The sequence below is a fragment of the Cetorhinus maximus genome, chromosome 14 (assembly GCF_964194155.1).
Source record: "Cetorhinus maximus chromosome 14, sCetMax3.hap1.1, whole genome shotgun sequence".
NCBI classification, from domain to species: domain Eukaryota; kingdom Metazoa; phylum Chordata; class Chondrichthyes; order Lamniformes; family Cetorhinidae; genus Cetorhinus; species Cetorhinus maximus.
In genome coordinates, this window is record NC_135892.1 from 39,141,470 (window position 1) to 39,160,095 (window position 18,626).

The 18,626-nt window shown below is 43.2% G+C and overlaps 1 protein-coding gene across 3 annotated transcripts in view; it reads left to right on the top strand.

The window, feature by feature from the left end:
* The window catches only part of wtap (WT1 associated protein), a 69,827-nt gene that overhangs the window by 2,622 nt on the left and 48,579 nt on the right, over positions 1-18,626 (top strand). For all 3 annotated transcript variants that reach the window (XM_078556798.1, XM_078556800.1, XM_078556799.1), the window contains exons 2-3: positions 10,966-11,003; positions 11,109-11,164. In XM_078556798.1, coding sequence (XP_078412924.1) covers positions 10,974-11,003; positions 11,109-11,164 — 86 coding nt within the window. In that variant the 5' untranslated portion in view covers positions 10,966-10,973. The remainder of the gene's footprint in view (positions 1-10,965; positions 11,004-11,108; positions 11,165-18,626) is intronic.

An 18,626-nucleotide genomic window follows, 5' to 3' on the forward strand; every position in this document is an offset into this window, starting at 1 on the left:
AGCCCATGCAAAAGCGTCAGGGCCAGTTCCTTGAGTACCTGACTCCTGAGACTCTGACTATTGGGTAACATGAACGGAAACAATTTGTGCCTCATCCTCTGCAATGATTAAATTAACAGCAGGGCCCCCAGAAGTTCTGGAGGTAGCGATGATGCCGTTACTGCTTGTGCCTTTTTAAATATGTTCCAGTTTTCGAGTCATTTTCCAGCCTTAAATAATGTAATTTTGAAAAGGTCACCAACAAGCAGAATAGTCTTCATGACAATTGCACTTATAGGTGGGGGGGGGGGGGGGTGGGTGGGTAGGTGGCTGTGTGCAGAGCTGATTCAGGGAATTATTCTGCTTTAATTGTCCAAAATTATAGGTAAATTTTATGCATCACCTTTGTAATTACCTATGGCAAAGGGCTAGAGCTGTTTGTCCAGGATAAGTACAGGTGGTGTAAATGGCGGGCACTAATCAAAAATAACAAAGTAGTTTTCCCAAAATCTATACTTTAGCTGGAAATGTTGGTGCCTCTCAGTTGGCCTCTGAACCTGCTAAATACCTGTTTAACAGCAATTGAGCACTGTTTTAAAGGGTGATGTAGAGAAAAGCAATAGATTATTTATTTGTTGCTGCCTTTATAAACAGCGACTTGTCATGGTTGAGGTTTTTTTCTATGTAAGAGGAAATGCAATAAATTCTAAATTAGATATACTGTGCATAAAGTTGCTGAGCTGCTGGTGCAGTTATCCAAGTGAGAATGTGATGGCATGTCAATAACAGACCTGATCAAAAAAGGGCACGACTGAGTACAAAATATTCCTGAATGTGTGGTGTTCAGGAAAGACTTGGAAGGCAAGATGGGAAGTGAAACAGCAGTGTTGATTTAAGGAGAAAGTTACATTAAAGGTGGCACGGTGGCGCAGTGGTTAGTGCTGCTGCCTCACAGCTCCAGGGACCCGGGTTCAATGCTGACATAGTGTGTCTGTCTGTGTGGAGTTTGCACATTCTCCCCCTGTCTGCGTGGGTTTCTGCCGGATGCTCAGGGTTTCCTCCCACCATCCAAAGATGCACTTGTTAGATGGATTGGCTACAGTAAATTGCCCCCCATTGTGTGTGTGCGCCCTGTGATGGACTGATGTACCCAGCCTAGTGCCCATTACCTGTCTGGATACGTTTGGACTCCCTGCGACCCTGAATTGGATGAAGCGGTCCTGGAAAAGTGAGTGAAGTGATTGCAGTGCTGGAGAGAGAGGAAGTGTGGTCTAGGACAGAATATATTTGGTTGACGCTGAATGAAACAATAGAGGTGCCATTACACTACTGGGTGTACTCTATAGGCCACAAACTCGTGGGAAAGATAGAGGAACACATTTGCAAGGAAATTACAGAATGATGCAAAAACTATAGGGTAGTGATAACAAGGGACTTTAATTATCTTAACGTAGGCTGGGATAGTAATAGAGGTAATGGTTGGAGATGAGGAGTTTTTGAAGTTTGTTTAGGTGAATTTTCTTGATCAGTATGTTTACTGCCCAAGGAGGAAGGATGGTTTTGGGGATTGAGGTAGGCCAATTGGATCAAGTGTCAGGGGAACATTTAGGCACCTATGCCTAAGGATACCTATGGAAAAGGACAAGGGCGATCAAGAATAAAAAATAATTAATTGGAGTAGGGGCAATTTCAATGGGATGAGAATAGATCTGGCCCAGGTAAATTAAAATCAAAGATTGGCAGACAAAACCATAATCAATCAATGGGTTGCTTTTTTAAATTCATCCATGAGGTATGGGCTTCGCTGGCTGGGCCAGCATTTATTGCCCATCCCAAGTTGCCTTTGAGAAGGTGGTGGTGAGCTGCTCCCTTGAACTACTGCAGTCCAAGTGGTGTAGGTACACCCACAGTGCTGTTAGGGGGGGCGTTCCAGGATTTTGACCCAGCGACAGTGAAGGAACGGCGATATGTTTCCAAATCAGGATGGTGAGTGACTTGGAGGGGAACTTCCAGGTGGTGGTGTTCCCATGCATCTGCTGCCCTTGTCCTTCTAGATGGTAGTGGTCGTGAGTTTGGAAGATGCTGTCTCAGGAGCCTTGGTGAATTCCTGCAGTGCATCTTTTGGATGGATACACACTGCTGCCACTGTGCGTCGGTGGTGGAGGAAGTGAATGTTTGTGGATGTGGTGCCAATCGAGTGGGCTGCTTTGTCCTGGATGGTGTCAAGCTTCTTCAGCGTTGTGGGACCTGCACTCATCCAGGCAAGTGGGGAGTATTCCATCACACTCCTGACTTGTACCTTGTAGATGGTGGTCAGGCTTTGGGTAGTCAGGAGGTGAGTTACTCGTCGCACGATTCCTAGCCTCTAACCTCTTCTCGCCACAATATTTCATATGGCTAGTCCAGTTCACTTTCTGGTCAATGGTAACCCTGAGGATGTTGACAGTGATTTTGTGTACAGGACGTACCTGGGCAATTTTCCACGTTGCCGGCTAGATGCCAGTGTTGTAGCTGTTCTGGAACTGCTTGACTGGGGGGGGCGAGGGGGCGGGCAGCGGTAAGTTCTGGAGCACAAGTCTTCAGTACTATTGCTGAAATATTGTCAGGGCCCATAGCCTTGGCAGTATAAAGTGCCTTCAGCCGTTTCTTGATAGCCATGGAGTCAATCGAATTGGCTGAAACTGGCATCTGTGATGCTGGGGACCTCCGGAAGAGGCCGAGGTGGACCATTCACTCAACACTTCTGGCTGAAGATTGTAGCCAATGCTTCAGCCTTATGTTTTGCACTGATGTGCTGGGCCTCTCCATCATTGAGGATGGGGATATTTTTGGAGCCCCCTCCTCCAGTGAGTTTAATTGTCCGCCACCCTTCACGACTGGATGTGGCAGGACTGCAGAGATTAGACCTGATCCATTGGTTGTGGGGTTGCTTGGCTCTGTCTATTGCTTGCAGCTTATGCTGTTTGGCTTGCAAGTAGTCTTGTGTTATGGCTTCACCAGGTTGACACCTCATCTTTAGGTATGTCTGGCGCTGCTCCTGGCTTGCCATCCTGCACTGCTCATTGAACCAGGGTTGATTCCCTGGCTTAATGGTAATGGTAGATATGCCAGACCATGAAGTTACAGATTGTGTTCGAGTACAGTACTGCTGATGGCCCACAGCGCCTCATGGGTGCCCAGTCTTGAGTTTCTAGATCTGTTCGAAATCTATCCCATTTAGCACAGTGGTAGTGCCACACAACACGATGGAGGGTATCCTCGATGTGAAGGCGGGGCTGTGACAACGACTGTGCGGTGGTCACCCCTACCTATACAGATGCATCTGCAGCAGACAGGCTGGTGAGAATGAGGCCAAGTATGTTTTTCCCACTTATTGGTTCCCACACCACCTGCCGCAAACCCAGTCTAGCAGACATGCCATTTCAGACTTGGTCAGCTCGGCCAGTAGTGATGCTACCAAGCCACTCTTGGTGATGGGCATTGAAGTCCCCCATCCAGAGTACATTCTGCGCCCTTGCTGCCCTCAGTGGTGTTCAACATGGAGGAGCACTGATTCATCAGTTGAGGGAGGGTGGTACGTGGTTATCAGCAGGAGGTTTCCTTGCCTATGTTTGACTTGATGCCATGAAACTTCATGGGATCTGGAGTCAATGTTGAAGACTCCCAAAGCAATTCCCTCCCGACTGTATACAGTGCCTCCATCTCTGCTGGGTCTGGCCTGCCAGTGGGTGGATGGTGGTGTCTGGGACATTATAAGATATGATTCAATAAGGATGACTCTCAGGTCTGTGCGAATGCTTTCCTAATTTTGGCGCTAGCCCCCAGATATTAGCAAAGAGGATGTTTGCAGACTCGACAGGGCTGATACTGCCGTTGTCGTTTCCGGTGCTAGGTTGATGGCGGGTGGTCTGTCCACTTTCATTCCTTTTTATGTGACTTTGTAGTGATCTGATACAACTGAGTGGCTTGCTCTCTTAAATAACTTGACTGACTTGACTCTTAAATGCCATTTCAGAGGGCATTTAAGAGTCAACCGCATTGCTGTGGGTTATTAGTGAGCCAGATGGTTTTTTTGTTTTACAACAATGAACAATGGTTTCATAGTCAAGATTAGACTTTTAATTCCAGATTTTTATTGAATTCTAATTCCGCTATCTGCCACGGTGGGATTCGAACCCGGGCCCCCCTGCATCTCTGGAATACTAGTCCAGCGACAATACCGCTCCGTCATCACCACCTGCCTTGAGAGGAGATTTTTCGGGTACTGCTGAGGTACATTCCCACAAGGGGACAAGGTAGGGCAGACAAAACCAGAGCTTCCTGGATAACAAAAGGAATAGAAAGATGAAGCAGATAAAGGGCCTGTGTGACAGGCGTGAACTTGATAATACCAGTGAGAACCGAGCTGAATAGAGGAATTTCAGAGGGAAAATTCAAAGTGAGAAAAAACTGGCAACTAACATAAAAGGGAATGCAGAAGCTTTCCACAGGCATGTAAATAATAAAAGGGTAGTATATGGAGTAATGAAGCTGACTCAGATGCAAAGAATATTTACTCATGGAGGGCATGGCTGAGGTACTAAATGAGTACTTTGCATCTGTCTTTTATGAAGGAAGAAAATGCTTCCAAAGTCATAATGAAGGAGGAGGTAGTTGTTACATTGGATGGGCTAAAAACTGAAGACCAGGTATTAGAAGGCTGGCCCTACTTAAAAGTCGATTATTCAGGGTAGAAATTGCAGAGGCACTGGCTGTAATCAATCTTGCTTAGATACAGGAGTGGTGCCAGAGGATTGGAGAATTGAAAATTGTCTCACTTTTGTTAAATAGGAAAAGCCCAGTAAATACAGGCCAGTTCATTTAACCTTGTTGGTGGGAAAAGTTTTAGAAACAATAATCCAGGATAAAATAAACAGAGACTTGGACAAATGTAGATTAAGGAAAGCAACACAGACTTATTATGGGTGAATCGCGTTTAACTAACTTCATGAGGTAACAGAGATAGCTGATGAGGGTAATGCGGTTGATGTGGTGTACATGGACTTGCAAAAAGCATTTGAGTGCCACATAACTTGTCAGAAGCGTTAAAGACCATAGAACAAAAGGGGCATTGATAGCATGGATACTAAGTTAGTTGAGTGACAGGAAACAGAATATTGGTGAGCTCTTGTTTTTCAGACGGGAAAAAGGTGTATAGTGGAGTTCTTTGGGGTCAGTGTTAAGACCTATGCTGCTCTTGATATATTTTAATGATCTGTAATTGCTGTACAGGGCACAATTTAAAAATTTGCAGATGACACACTTGGAATCATTGTGAACTGTGAGGAAAACAGGGGAAGACCTCAAGAGGACATAGGCTTGTGGAATGATCGGACCCGTGGCAAATGAAATTTAACACAGCGAAGAGTGAAGGGATGCATTTACGAAGAACGATGAGAGGCAACAAAATAAAGGATATAATTTTAAAGGGGATGCAAGAGCATCAGGACCAGGCAGTGTACTTGCACAGATGGCTGAAGGTGACGGCAGAGGTTGAGAAAGCTTTATAAATAGAATAGTGTACAAAAGCAAGGAGGTTATGGTGAACCTTCATTAAAAATTTGCCTCAACTGGAATATTGTGTCCAATTGTTGACACCACACCTCAAGAAGGACTTCAGATTAGGGTGCAGAAAAGATTTACAAGACTGCATCCAGAGATGAGGAGCTTCAGTTACCTTGATTGGCTGGAGAAGCTGGGGCTTCTTACAGAAGTGAAGGTTGAGAGAAGATTTGATAGAGCTGAGAGGTCTGGACAGAGTAGGCAGGGGAAACTGTTGCATTGGCGGAAGGTTTTGAGTTAATGGCACAAGAACCTACGGTGACATTAGAAATGAGGCAGGCTCCAGAATGCAATGTCTGAAATTGTGGTGGACATGGATTTAATAGTGATTTTCAGAAGGGTATTGGAAAATTATCTGAAGAGGAAAAAGTTTGCAGGACTAGAAGGATAAGGCAGGGGAATGTCACTTAGCTGAATTGCTCTTATGGAGAGTTGACATGGCCAGGAAGACCAAATGGTCACAGTACAGATGGAGGCCATTCTTTATTCTATAGGCAATGCAAATAATAAACTCCTGGCAATAAGATGTATTCTAATTCATAAAATTGAGCGTAGTGAGAGGAAACTTGTAGCTGTATTTGGACACCATTTTATGAAGCCAGATATAACTGCTTTGGTTGAGTGTTTTGCATACTTTTGAGTGTTGGGGAGCAAGTGCTAGGGGTGTTTGTCTAAATAGATCCTGGGAATGTTACCCAAAAGTATTGCTTAAGTGCGTCAGTGGGGATTTTTTTTGGTAGCAATTTTGGTTGTATTTCTGTTAAACTACAGATGGTCTCAAAATTGTCATATTGCTTATATTGTCATTGCTGTGTCAAAAATATGTCAAGTAAGACAGTGGCATTGCAACATTCGCCTCTGGATTTTTAAAAGACCCAGGTGAAGCATCGTTAGTAGCCTAATGATTAAAGTTGGAGCATATGTAATTGAGACAAAGAGCAAAATGGATAGCAAGCTGCCTAAAAAGAGAGTAAAGGTAGCAACTCAAACTTGCAAAAGGTGGCAAGTGCTGTTCCACAGGGATTGATGCTGGAACCACTATTCACCATTCTTGTAAACAATTTGTTCTTGAAGCAGGGGTACAATTTCAAAATTTGCTGACAGCACCAAATTGGGAGGTATGAACGGTAGGATGACATACTATGACAAATTACAAGAAAACATTAATAAACTTGCAGAATGGGCATTGGCAAATGGGCAAATTAATTTCAATATAGATAAGTATGAGTAAGGGGTGCATTTTGGTAGGAAGAATAGGTGGTCACGTAAAAGCTTATTTTCAGAAGGAGTACATGGGATAGAGGAAGAAAGGGGTCTTGGGTACAGATGTCCAATTTAAATCGGGTTAATAAGGCTATAAAAAGCAAACAAAACACGGGTTCATTTCTATTCAAGTTCTATTCAGGAGGTTGATTAGTAAGATAAAAGCACATGGGATAGGAGGCAATATACTGGCATGGATAAGGATTGGCTAACAGGCAGAAAACACAGTAAGAATAAACAGGTCATTCTATGTTGGCAGGCTGTGACTAGTGGGATATCGCATGGATCAGTACTTGGGCCCCAGCTGTTCATTATGAATCAATGACTTGGATGTGGGGACCAAATGTAATATTTCTAAGTTTGTGGATGGTACAAAGCTAGGTGAGAATGTGTGTTGTGAGGAAGATGTAAAGCAGCTACAAGAGGATTTGGACAAACTTAGTGAGGGGGCAAGAACGTGGCAGATGGAATATAGTATGGAAAAATGTGAGGTTATCCACTTGGGTAGAAGGAACAGAAGTGCAGAGTATTTCCTAAATGTTAAGAGATTAGAAGGTGTAGATATATAAAGGGGCCTGGGTGTCCTTGCCCATAAGTCACTGAAAGCTAACATGCAGGTGCAGCAGGCAATTAGGAAGGCTAATGGAATGTTAGCTTTTATTGCAAGAGGGTTTGAGCACAGGAGTAGTGAAGTCTTGCTTTAATTGTATAGAAGTTTGGTTAGACCGCACCTGGAGTACTGTGTGCATTTTTAGTCCCCTTATCTCAGAAAGGATGTTATTGCCATAGAGAGAGTGCAACGAAGGTTCACCAAGACTGTTGCTGGGATGGCGGGACTGTCTTATGAAGAGTGATTAGAGAATACAGGCCCAGTTTCCCCAGAGTTTCGAAGAATGAGAGGTGATCTCATTGAAACCTACAAAATACTTAAAGGATTAGACAGGGTCGATGCAGGGAAGATGTCTCCCCTGGTTGAGGAGTTTAGAACCAGGGGACACAATTTCAAAATGAGGAGAAATTTCTTTACTCAGAGGGTTGTGAATCTTTGGAATCCTCTACCCCAGAGGGCTGTGGAAGCTCAGTCATTGAGTATGTTTAAGGTAGAGATTGATAGATTTCTGACTAACAACGTAAATGGTTATGGGGATAGTGTGGGTCAAAGGCATTGAAGTGTTCGATCAGCCATGATCGTATTGAATGACAGAGCAGGCTCGACGGGCTGAATGGCCTTCTCCTGTTCCTATGTTCCTAAAGAAGTGAAACCCAACAAAGTTAAACTTGAATAGAACCTTGCTTAGACCACTGCAGTTCTGGTTTCCATATTATCACAAGGATACAGAGACTCGGGAAAGTGTTAATAAGATTTAAAAGGATGATACCAGAACTCAGAAGATGTTACTATTAAGAAAGACAGTACAGGCTGGAGTTCTTTTTTCCTAGAAAAAGGAAGACTGAAGGGTGGAGTGACAGTTGTATAAGATTATAAAAGGGTTAGTAGGGTAGACTTGAAAGAAAATGTATCCACTTGTTTGGGGAGTGCAAAATGGGGTGCCGTAAATCTAAGATGCCAATACACCCACAAGGAAATTGAAAATCAATTTCTTTACACAGTGAGTGATTAGAATGTAGAACTCGCTACTGCGGGATGTAGTTGAGGCCAACAGCATTTAAGGGAAAGCTAGATAAACACGTGTAGGAGAAAGGAATAGAAGATTATGGTGATTGGGTAGCTGGAAGGAGGCTTGATGGTTTACTGAAGAAGGTGTGATTACATAACCAACAAAGGTACATTTCCCATTAAATTTTCAATCCAGTCTTGTGCACTTTTTGGTGGAGACCATGAAGTGGTCATTTACAAGTTGCATTTATTGCAATTTGACCAATTTATAGAAAGAAATTGCAGTAGCATATGTGGTTTATGCTTAAATGCGAACTTTAATTAGGTAACCAATTTAATTATAGAACGGTTAAAAGTTGTACATGTGCAAGGTCGTGAGTTATAGGAAGTTTCACGGTGTGAGCTAATTTTAATCAATTTAAGTAGTAGAAATTGACATCAGCTTTTGTTTCATTGTTTTTGAGGCAGTTCATGTGTTCTCTGTCATTAGGGTTTCAGTGAGACATGGTAGATGGTTTACATATACTGAGGGAACTTTCTTGTTTTGCCCACTTGGTGTGATGAGCATACTGCAGTTGTAGATTTTAGAATGAAAACACTGGGATGCATTCTGATATTAACACAAATGTTATAGTGAGAGGAATGTCAGGTGATATATTAAGAGTTCAGGCTTCTATATTCTGTAGCATTGGTATTATTATATCAACCCTGGTGATGGCAATATGTAATGATTGTAAGAAGGTTGTAAAAGGGAATCCCAAAGTCTTCTATAGGCAAAGAGGATTAACACATGGAGGCAGGAAGGCATAACTGAGGTGCTGAATGAATATTTTGCATCCGTCCTTTTGAAGGAAGATGCTACGCAGCCCATGGTAAAAGATGAGGTAATTCAGAAACTAGATAGGTTTAAAATTATAAAGGTGGGGTATTGGATAGGATTCTGTACTTAAAAGTTGTTGATGCACCAGAACCAGTTCAGTCCAAGGATAATGAGAGAAGTGAGAGTGGAAATTGCAGAGGCAGTGGCCACAATTTTTCAGTCTTCCTTAGATTTGGATGTTGCCAGAGGACTGGAGAATTGCAAACGTTACATCCTTGTTCATAAAAGATTGTAAAGATAAGCCCAGCAACCACAGGCCAGTCAGATTCATTTCAGTGATGGGGAAACTTCCAGAAACAATAATTTGGGACAAAATGAAGTCACATGGACAAATGTGGGTTAATTGAGGGAAGGCAACATGGATTTCTTAAGGGAAAATTATATTTAACTAACTCGCTGGAGTTTTTTTTGAGGTAAAAGAGAGGGTTGATGAGGGAAATGCTATTGATATGGTGTGCATGGACTTCCAAAAGGCATTTGATACAGTGCTGCTCAACAGATTTGTGGGCAACATTGTAAAGCTCATAGAATAAAAGGGATAGTAGCAGCATGGATATGGCTGAGCAACAAGAAAAGAATAGTGGTTTCTAAATGTTTGTAGTGGAGTTCCCCAGCTGGGAAGCCTTCTTTTTCCTGACAATATATTAATGACCTAGACCTTGGTGTACAGGCATAATTTCAAAGTTTGCAGATGATACAAAACTTGCAAGTGTTGTGAGCTGTAAGAAGGGTAGTGGAATGTTAAATGGACGTAGACAAGTTGGTGGAATGGGTAGGCAGGTAGCCGATGAAGCTCAATGCAAAGAAGAGAGAGGTGATTCATTTTAGTAGGAAGAACATGAGAGACAATATAAAATAAAGGTTGTGACTCTAAAGGGAGTGGAGGAGCAGAGGGACCTGGGTGCATAAATCACTGAAGGTGGCAGGACAGGTTAGAGAGCAATTAATAAAGCATATAGTATCCTGGGCTTTATTAATAGGATCATAGAGTGCAAGAGCAAGGGGGTTATGTTGAATTTGTATAAGTCATGAGTTCAACCTCCGCTAGAGTATTGTGACCAGTTCTGGGTGCCGCACTTTAGAAAGGATGTTAAGGCATTAGAGAGGATGTGGAAAAGATTCATGATGGTTCCAGGATTGAGGTGCTTCAGTTAAGAAGATAGATTGGAGCATTTAGGACTGTTTTCCTTAAGAGAAAAGATGGCTGAGAGGAGATTTGATAGAGGTATTCAAAATCATGAAGGGCCTGGACATAGTAGGTGGGGAGAAACTGCTCCAATTCGAGAACGAGGGGGCACAGATGTCAGGTAATTAGTAAAGGAAGCAAAAGCCACAAGAGGAAAAACCACTTAATGCAATGAATGGTTAGGGTTTGGAATGCACTGCCTGAGAGTCTGGTGGAGGCAGGTTCAGTTGAAGCATCCAAAAGGTAATTAGACTGTTATCTGAAAAGAAAGAATGTGCAGGGTTATGGGAGAAGCCTGGGGAATGGTACAAAGTGAGTTGCTCGTTTGGAGAACTGGTGCAGACATAATAGGCCAAATGGCCTCCTGTGCCGTAACAATGCTGTGATACTGTGACTAACAGTGTAGATTATAATCTTAATTTACGAACTTTCTTTCAGATATCAGAATGACTAATGAAGAACCTCTCCCAAAGAAGGTAAGCGCAAAAAATAACTACAAGTAAGCAATGATTAGCTTATGATTACTTATGATCGTAATTTATAATTAGCAATAACTAATGACCTGTCTTTTTCCACAATAGGTTCGCTTAAGTGAATCGGATTTCAAAAATCTGTCCCGAGATGAGCTGTGTTCCAGGTAGTGCTTTGGTAAAATAAATATGAAACTGGAAGTAACTGTTTAATGTGCTAAAGAAATTTTTGTGGTCTTTATAGCATAGGATTAGATGGAAATTTTATGGAATTCCAAGATTTTTCCAGTGGCTTTTCTTAGATATAATCAGCATTCACTTGACCAATTTTTCTCCAATCCGGGTGTCTGAGACCATTTTAGCTTGAGCCTCTTCTATCCATGTATGCTCCTGTTTGAAGACTTTGAATGAAAGAGAGCTGTGAAGCAACAGGAAAACTGGCGCTGTCTCATAGGGTTAGATGTGATACGCCTGATAGCTAGAGTAGCAATTGGATTTCTTTCCTAGACTTGTGTTTGTAGTTAGCAGTAGGTACCGATTAATGTTTAGCTTTCGCATATATGGAGGTGGAGTGCTAAATTATCTGTCTTCCCTTTAACCATTGCGCCAGTATTTTATCTTTACTACCTAAAATGGACCTTACATCCAGTCCCAGTTTTCTAGTTTTAAATGTTGCACAGTGCACATCAAACAGAAAACCCAGTTGATGACAGTGCCTGCTTCTAAGTTCAAAAAATCTCAGGTCAAGAATGTTCATGTAAAATACTTCGAATAAAATGTTTCCAGCAGTGAATATACACCATAAAACTTTGTGTTGCTGCTCAAGAACGTGCCTTCATGCAAACCCTAAAGGTTGGATTAATGCTGATTCAGAATTAGGTTTAAATATCAGCGGGAAGAACTTTATCTCTAGGGATGTTATAAAATTGGGCATAATTTCTCCCTGTTGAAAATGCATGTCAGAAGACTTGTCGCAACTTTAGTGCTTTCGTACTTTAGTGCTCTCATCTTCTGTTGGTCAAGTTAACACATGCCAAATTTTCTGGGATCATGAATAACTTGGAATAGCTTGTTAGCTTCCTATATTCTCAACTGTCATACTAATTCAGCTCGTCTCCCGAACATCTTATTCTGCTTTAATCTTAACAATTCGTTGCCTCTTGCTGAATCTCATCCAACAAACCAGGCTTATGTTTAATATTATAATAAATCAAGAACCAGAATTAGATGAGCACAGATATCTTGAACAGTTATTGAGTTGGAGGAGATTACAGAGATAGGAAGTGACGAGAGCATGGAGGTATTTGAAAATGAGGATGAAAACTATAATATCGATGCTTTGTTTGACCAGGAGCCAGTGTATGCAGATGTTTTGGGTGAATAGGACTTGATGTGAGGAAGGACATGGGCAGGAAAGTGTTCAATAACCTCATGTTTACAGTAGGTAAACGTGAAAGTCAGGCCAGTAGTGCGTTAGAATAGTCAAGTCTAGAGATAACAAAAACATGAAGGATGGTTTCAGCAACAGATGAGCAAGGACTGAGTCAGGCAATATTGTGGAGATGGGGAGGAGTCTTTGTGTTGGGGCAGGTATGTGGTCAGGAGCTGCTCTTGAGGTCAAACCAAGATTGCGAACGGTCTGGTTCAGCATCAGAGAGCTACCAAAGAGAGAGATGAATTATGCTTAATCAAGTTAGTCAAGCATGCCTTTACAAATTCATGCTAGCTTTGATTTGTTAACCCATATTTTTCCATGTGTCAGATTATTGTCTCATTATTGTATTACCAACATAAGGCCTGTAGTCCTTGTGTCTATCCTCCTTTTTCTTTTCAAACGACGTGTAACATTTGCAGTCTTTCAGTCCTCAGGCACCACTCCCATATCCAAAGAGGTTTGGAAGCATGTGGCACAAGTTCCACCTTTACTTCCTTGATCAGCATAGACCAGATTGCTTTTTTCCTACTTGGATTGTTATTAGCCTTTTAAGCACTTGGTAAATCAATTTTATCTGCTCCAATTTTTCTATCACCTTTATAGTGACATTGACAGCATCCTTCCCAGTGAAGACCAATGCCAAGTACTCATTTAATAACTCAGCCATGCCCTCTGTCTCCGTAAGAAGATTGCATTTTGGTCCCTCATCGGCTTCACTCTTCCTTTGACTACCCTTTTTCTATTTAAATATTTCTAACCTGTTAATCTATTATCTGTGTCTCTTTCCCCATTTTATTTCCTTTTCAGTTCTCTGCTTTTCGTATTTAGCTTGGTTGTCTACTGTATTTGCTGTATTCTATTGCATCTAGCTTGGCGTTTATCATAAGCCTCCTTTTTCTGTCGTATTTTAATCTCAAATTTCTTCAGTCATCCAGAGTGTTCCAGTTTGGATTCCCTTTCACCCCTTGTGGGAATGTGTCTCCTAATCTCTTCTCTGAAGGCTTCCCATTCTCATTTGCTGTGCTACCTGCCAATTTTTATTTCTATCTAGCTGTGCTAAATCACTTTTCAGCTTACTGAAATAAGTCCTCTTCCAGTTAAGTATTTTCACATTTGATGTTTCCTTTCAACCTAATGATCTGGTGATCACTATTCCCCAAATGCTCCCCAACTGACATGCCCCACTTTAATCCCCAGAACTAGATCCAGCGCTGTTTCCTTCCTTGTTAGTTTGGATATGTGCTGATAAGAAATATCTATAATGCACGTTTCGGGAATACCTTGTTGCCCTTGGCACTGTTATTTTCCCAGCTTACACGAGAATAGTTTGTATTTGATCAATACTACCTCAATGAATATTTGATCAATAAAACCTCCTGTTGTTCCCCCCTCTCCTATCTTTCCTGCATATATTGTAACATGAATACTAAGTGCCCAATTCTGGGCTCATTTAAGCCCCTCCTTTATTTCTTCTTTAGCATAATCCCATGGAACATTTTGTGCTTGCAATTCACCAGCCTTATTTACTCACACACTCCAAACTGTACTGCCTTGCATTTTCCCAGTAAGTCTGATCCCTCTTATTTCTGAACCAAATTGTAATGCTCTTTATTCTCTACTGTTCCAACCTGGTGTCCACAAAGCTGGGTGGGAGGGTGAGCTGTGAGGAGGATGCAGAGATGCTTCAGTGTGATTTGGACAAGCTGAGTGAGTGGGCAAATGCATGGCAGATGCAGTATAATGTGGATAAATGTGAGGTTATCCATTTTGGTAGCTAAAACAGGAAGGCAGATTATTATCTGAATGGTTATAAATTGAGAGAGGGGAATGTGCAACGAGAATTGGGTGTCCTTGTACACCAGTCGCTGAAGGTAAGCATGCAGGTGCAACAGGCAGTAAAGAAGGCAAATGGTATGTTGGCCTTCATAGCCAGAGGATTCGAGTACAGGAACAGGGATGTCTTGCTGCAGTTGTACAGGGCCTTGGTGAGACCACACCTGGAATATTGTGTGCAGTTTTGGTCTCCTTATCTTAGGAAGGATGTACTTGCTATAGAGGCACTGCAGCGAAGGTTTACCTGACTGATTCCTGGGATGGTGGGACTGACATATGAGGAGAGATTGAGTCGATTAGGATTATATTTGCTGGAGTTCAGAAGAATGAGGGGGGATCGCATAGAAACATATAAAATTCTAACAGGACTAGACAGGGTAGATGCAGGAAGGATGTTCCCGATGGTGGAGGAGTCCAGAACCAGGGGTCAGAGTTTGAGGATATGGGGTAGACCATTTAGGACTGAGATGGGGAGAAATTTCTTCACCCGGAGTGTGGTGAGCCTGTGGAATTCGCTACCACAGAAAGTAGTTGAGACCAAAACATTGTATGTTTTCAAGAAGGAGTTAGATATAGCTTTTGGGGCGAAAGGGATCAAAGGATATGGGGAGAAAGCGGGAGCAGGCTATTGAGTTGGATGATCAGCCATGATCGTAATGAATGGCGGAGCAGGCTTGAAGGGCTTAATGGCCTACTCCTAGTTTCTATGTTTCTAATCCATAGCACTAGAGAACCTCCCCACGAGGACATTGGTCCTAACCCTGCTGAGCTGTAAACCCATCCATCTTATAAAGGACCCTGTTGCATCAAAACTGTCCCCCAAAGGCCCAGAAATACGAAGCTCTCACACCCACAGCATCTTTAAAGCCACATGTTAACCTGACTTCTCTTGCTGTTCCTGTAGTGCTTAGAATGTGAGAGCAATTAGAATGCTGGGGGAGGTGATGGTGTAGTGGTAATGATGCTGGACTAGCAATCCAGAGGCCCAGGCTGGTTCAAATACCACCATAGCAGCTAATTCACTGGATAAATCTAGAATTAAAAGCTAGTCTCAATAATGATGACCGTGAAACTATTGTTGATTGTCCCATCTGGTTCACTCATGTCCTTCAGGGAAGGAAATCTGCCGTCCTTAACTGGTTTGGCCTACATGTGACTCTAGACTCTCAGAAATGTGATTGATTGTCCTCTGAATTAGCCTAGCAAGCCACTCAGTTATATCAAACTACAATAGAAAAGTCAATAAGGAACAAAACTGGACGGGCCACTTAGCATCGACCTTAGCACCGAGATGACAATGGCACACCCAGTCCTGTCGACCCTGCAAAATCCTCCTTATTTAGGCCTGGGGGCTTGTAACAAAACTGGGAGAGCTGTCCCGCAGACTAGTCGAACAACAGCCTGATATAGTTAGACTCGCAATCATACCACATCCCAGACATCATTCCTGGGTATGTCCTCTCATACCAGTGGGACAGACCAGCAGAGATGGCGGCACTGTGGTGTACATTTGGTGGGGAGTTGCCTTGGGAGTCATCAAGATTGACTTCAGACCACATGATGTCTCATGCCATCAGGTTAAACATAGGTCAGGAAACCATCTGCTGATTACCATCTACCCCCCTCCCCTCCCAGCTGGTAAATCAGTACTCCTCCATGCTAGACACCACTTGGAAGAAGCACTCAGGGTAGCACAAGGGCACAGAATGTACTCTGGATGAGGGACTTCAATGTCCATCACCAAGAGTGGCTTGGAGGCAGCACTATTAACCAAGTTGACTGACTTCGAAAGGACATAGCTGCTCGACTGGGTCTGCGGCAGATGGTGAGGGAATCAACAAGAGGAAGAAACCTACTTGACCTCCTCCTCACCAATCTCCCTGTCACATCCCTGACCGTATTGGTTGGAATGATCACTGCACAGCCCTTGTGGAAAGATTGAGGACACCACCCCCAGATCTTTGCCAGAGGTCACAAGGTAGGTCTACCGCCCCCATCAGCCTGGTCCCAAACATCGGAGGCAACAGATGCAAACTAATGCGGCAAGAAAATTAACATTGAAGGCCTCAATGATCCCACCAAGGTAGTCCTTGTCAATTAACGCTTCACTTGCCAATCTCTCACCTCTAGCCACCAAGAGCCATAGTGTGCCAATAGTGCCTGGTTGACCCTAAAGTCCACAATGACAAGCACCTGTGAAGATATCCTTCCTCCCTATACCGGGAAACATTGAGACTGGTTTGAGAAAAATGACAAAGAAATACAAAACTTAAAATGTTTAAGTGCCAATCTTTGGCAAGCTGAAAGCTTCACCATATCTCAAGAGAAAAGCAGCATTCCTACAGGCGTCTGAAGGCAACGGTACAGCATAAAACCCATGACGTAAAGAACAAATGATGGACAGAGAGTACAGGAAATCCAACAACTTGGGGACAGTAATGACAACAGTTTTTTCAGTGCTGCCATGATAATCTGTGGCCCAAACACTTGAGGGCCCACCCTGCTGAGAGCCAAGCATGAAGGGGAGATCAACAAGGACAGGAAAGCAGTCAGCATTCGCTGGAGACAATACTTTGAAATACTCTTCAACCATGACCACCTTCAACTTGAACGTCCTCAACGCCATTCCTCAACACCCTCAACAAGTTATGTACTTGTTTGACCGGCGCAGACTTGATGGGCTGAAGGGCCTTTTTCTGTGCTGTTGACCTCTATGACTCCATGTTGTGCGGCACAACCATGCTAAATGGGATAGATTTCAAACCGATTTAGTAACTCAAAACTGGGCACCCATGAGGCGCGTTGAACCATCAGCAGTAGAATTGTATTCGAACATAATCTGTAACCTCGTGGACCAGCAAGTTCCCCGTTCTACCATTACCACCGAGCGGGTGGTTCAACCCTGGTTCAATTAAGGGTGCAGGAAAGCATGTCAGGAACTCCAGTAGGCATATCTAGAAATTAGATGTCAAATTAGGTGAGCCCACAACTAATGGATCAGATCTAAGCTCTGCAATCCTGCCACATCCAGTCCTGAATGGCAGTGGACAGTTAAACAACTATCGGGAGGAGAAGGAGGCTTCACAAATATCCCATCCTCCATTGATGGGGAAGCAGAGTACATCAGTGTAAAAGACAAGGTAGAAGCCTTTGCAACCATCTTCAGTCAGTGCCAAGTCCTCCTGAGGTCCCCAGCGTCACAGATGCCAGTCTTCAGCCAATTTGACTCACTCCGAGTGATATCAAGAAACGACTGAAAGCACCAGAAACTGCAATGGTAATAAAGACATGTGCTCCAGATTAGCTGCGTTCCTGTACAGTGACAACACTGGCACCTACACAGCAATGTGGAAAGTTGCTTGGGCATACCCTGCACATCCACAAAAAGCAGGACAAATTCAACCTGCCCATTAGCATTTTATCAGTCTACTGTCTCGATTGTCAGCAAAGTGATGGAAGCGGTCATCGACAGCGCCATCAATCAGCACTTAGTAATAATCAGCTCAGTTTGGGTTCCGCCAGGGCCACTCGGCTCCCAAACTCATTACAACCTTGGCCCAAACATGAACGAAAGAATTGAACTCCAGAGATGATGTGAGAGTGACTGTCTTTAATATCAAGGCCACATTTGACAGATTGCGGCATCAAAGAGCCCTCGCAAAACTGGAGTCAGTGGGAATTGAGGGGGAAGGAGGGAAGCTCGCCATTGGTTGAAGTCACGCCTAGCACGAAGGAAGATGGTTATTGTTGTTGGAGGATAATCATCTCAGTCCCAGGACATCACTGCAGGAGTTCCTTGGGGTAGTGCCCTAGGCCCCACCATCTTTAGTTGCTTCATTAATTACCTTCTCTCCATCATAAGATCAGAAGTGGGGATGTGCAATTGTCAGCAAACTATTCTCCGCTGCATTCCTGACTACTCAGATACTGAAGTAGTCTGTGTTCATATGCAGCCACACCTGGTCAACATTCAGGCCTGGGCTGATAAGTGGCAAGTAATGTTCACGCCACAAGTGCCAGGCAATAGCATTTTCTGATGAGAGAGAGTTCAACCATCTCCCATTAATGTTCAATGACATTGCTGAGCCCCCACTATCAACATTCTGAGAGTTATCATTGACCAGAAACTGAACTGGACCATCCATATAAATACTGTGGCTATAAGAGCAATATGGGTTGGGAATTCAAAGCCTGCCCATCATCCACCACCTGCAAGTTGCCCTCCAAGCCGCACATCATCCTGACTTGCAACTATATTGCCATTCCTTTACTGCTAGTCAAAATCCTGGAAATCCCTAACCAATAGCGCGCTGGATGTTTCTACACAACATGAACTGCAGCGGTTCAAGAAGGTGGCTCAC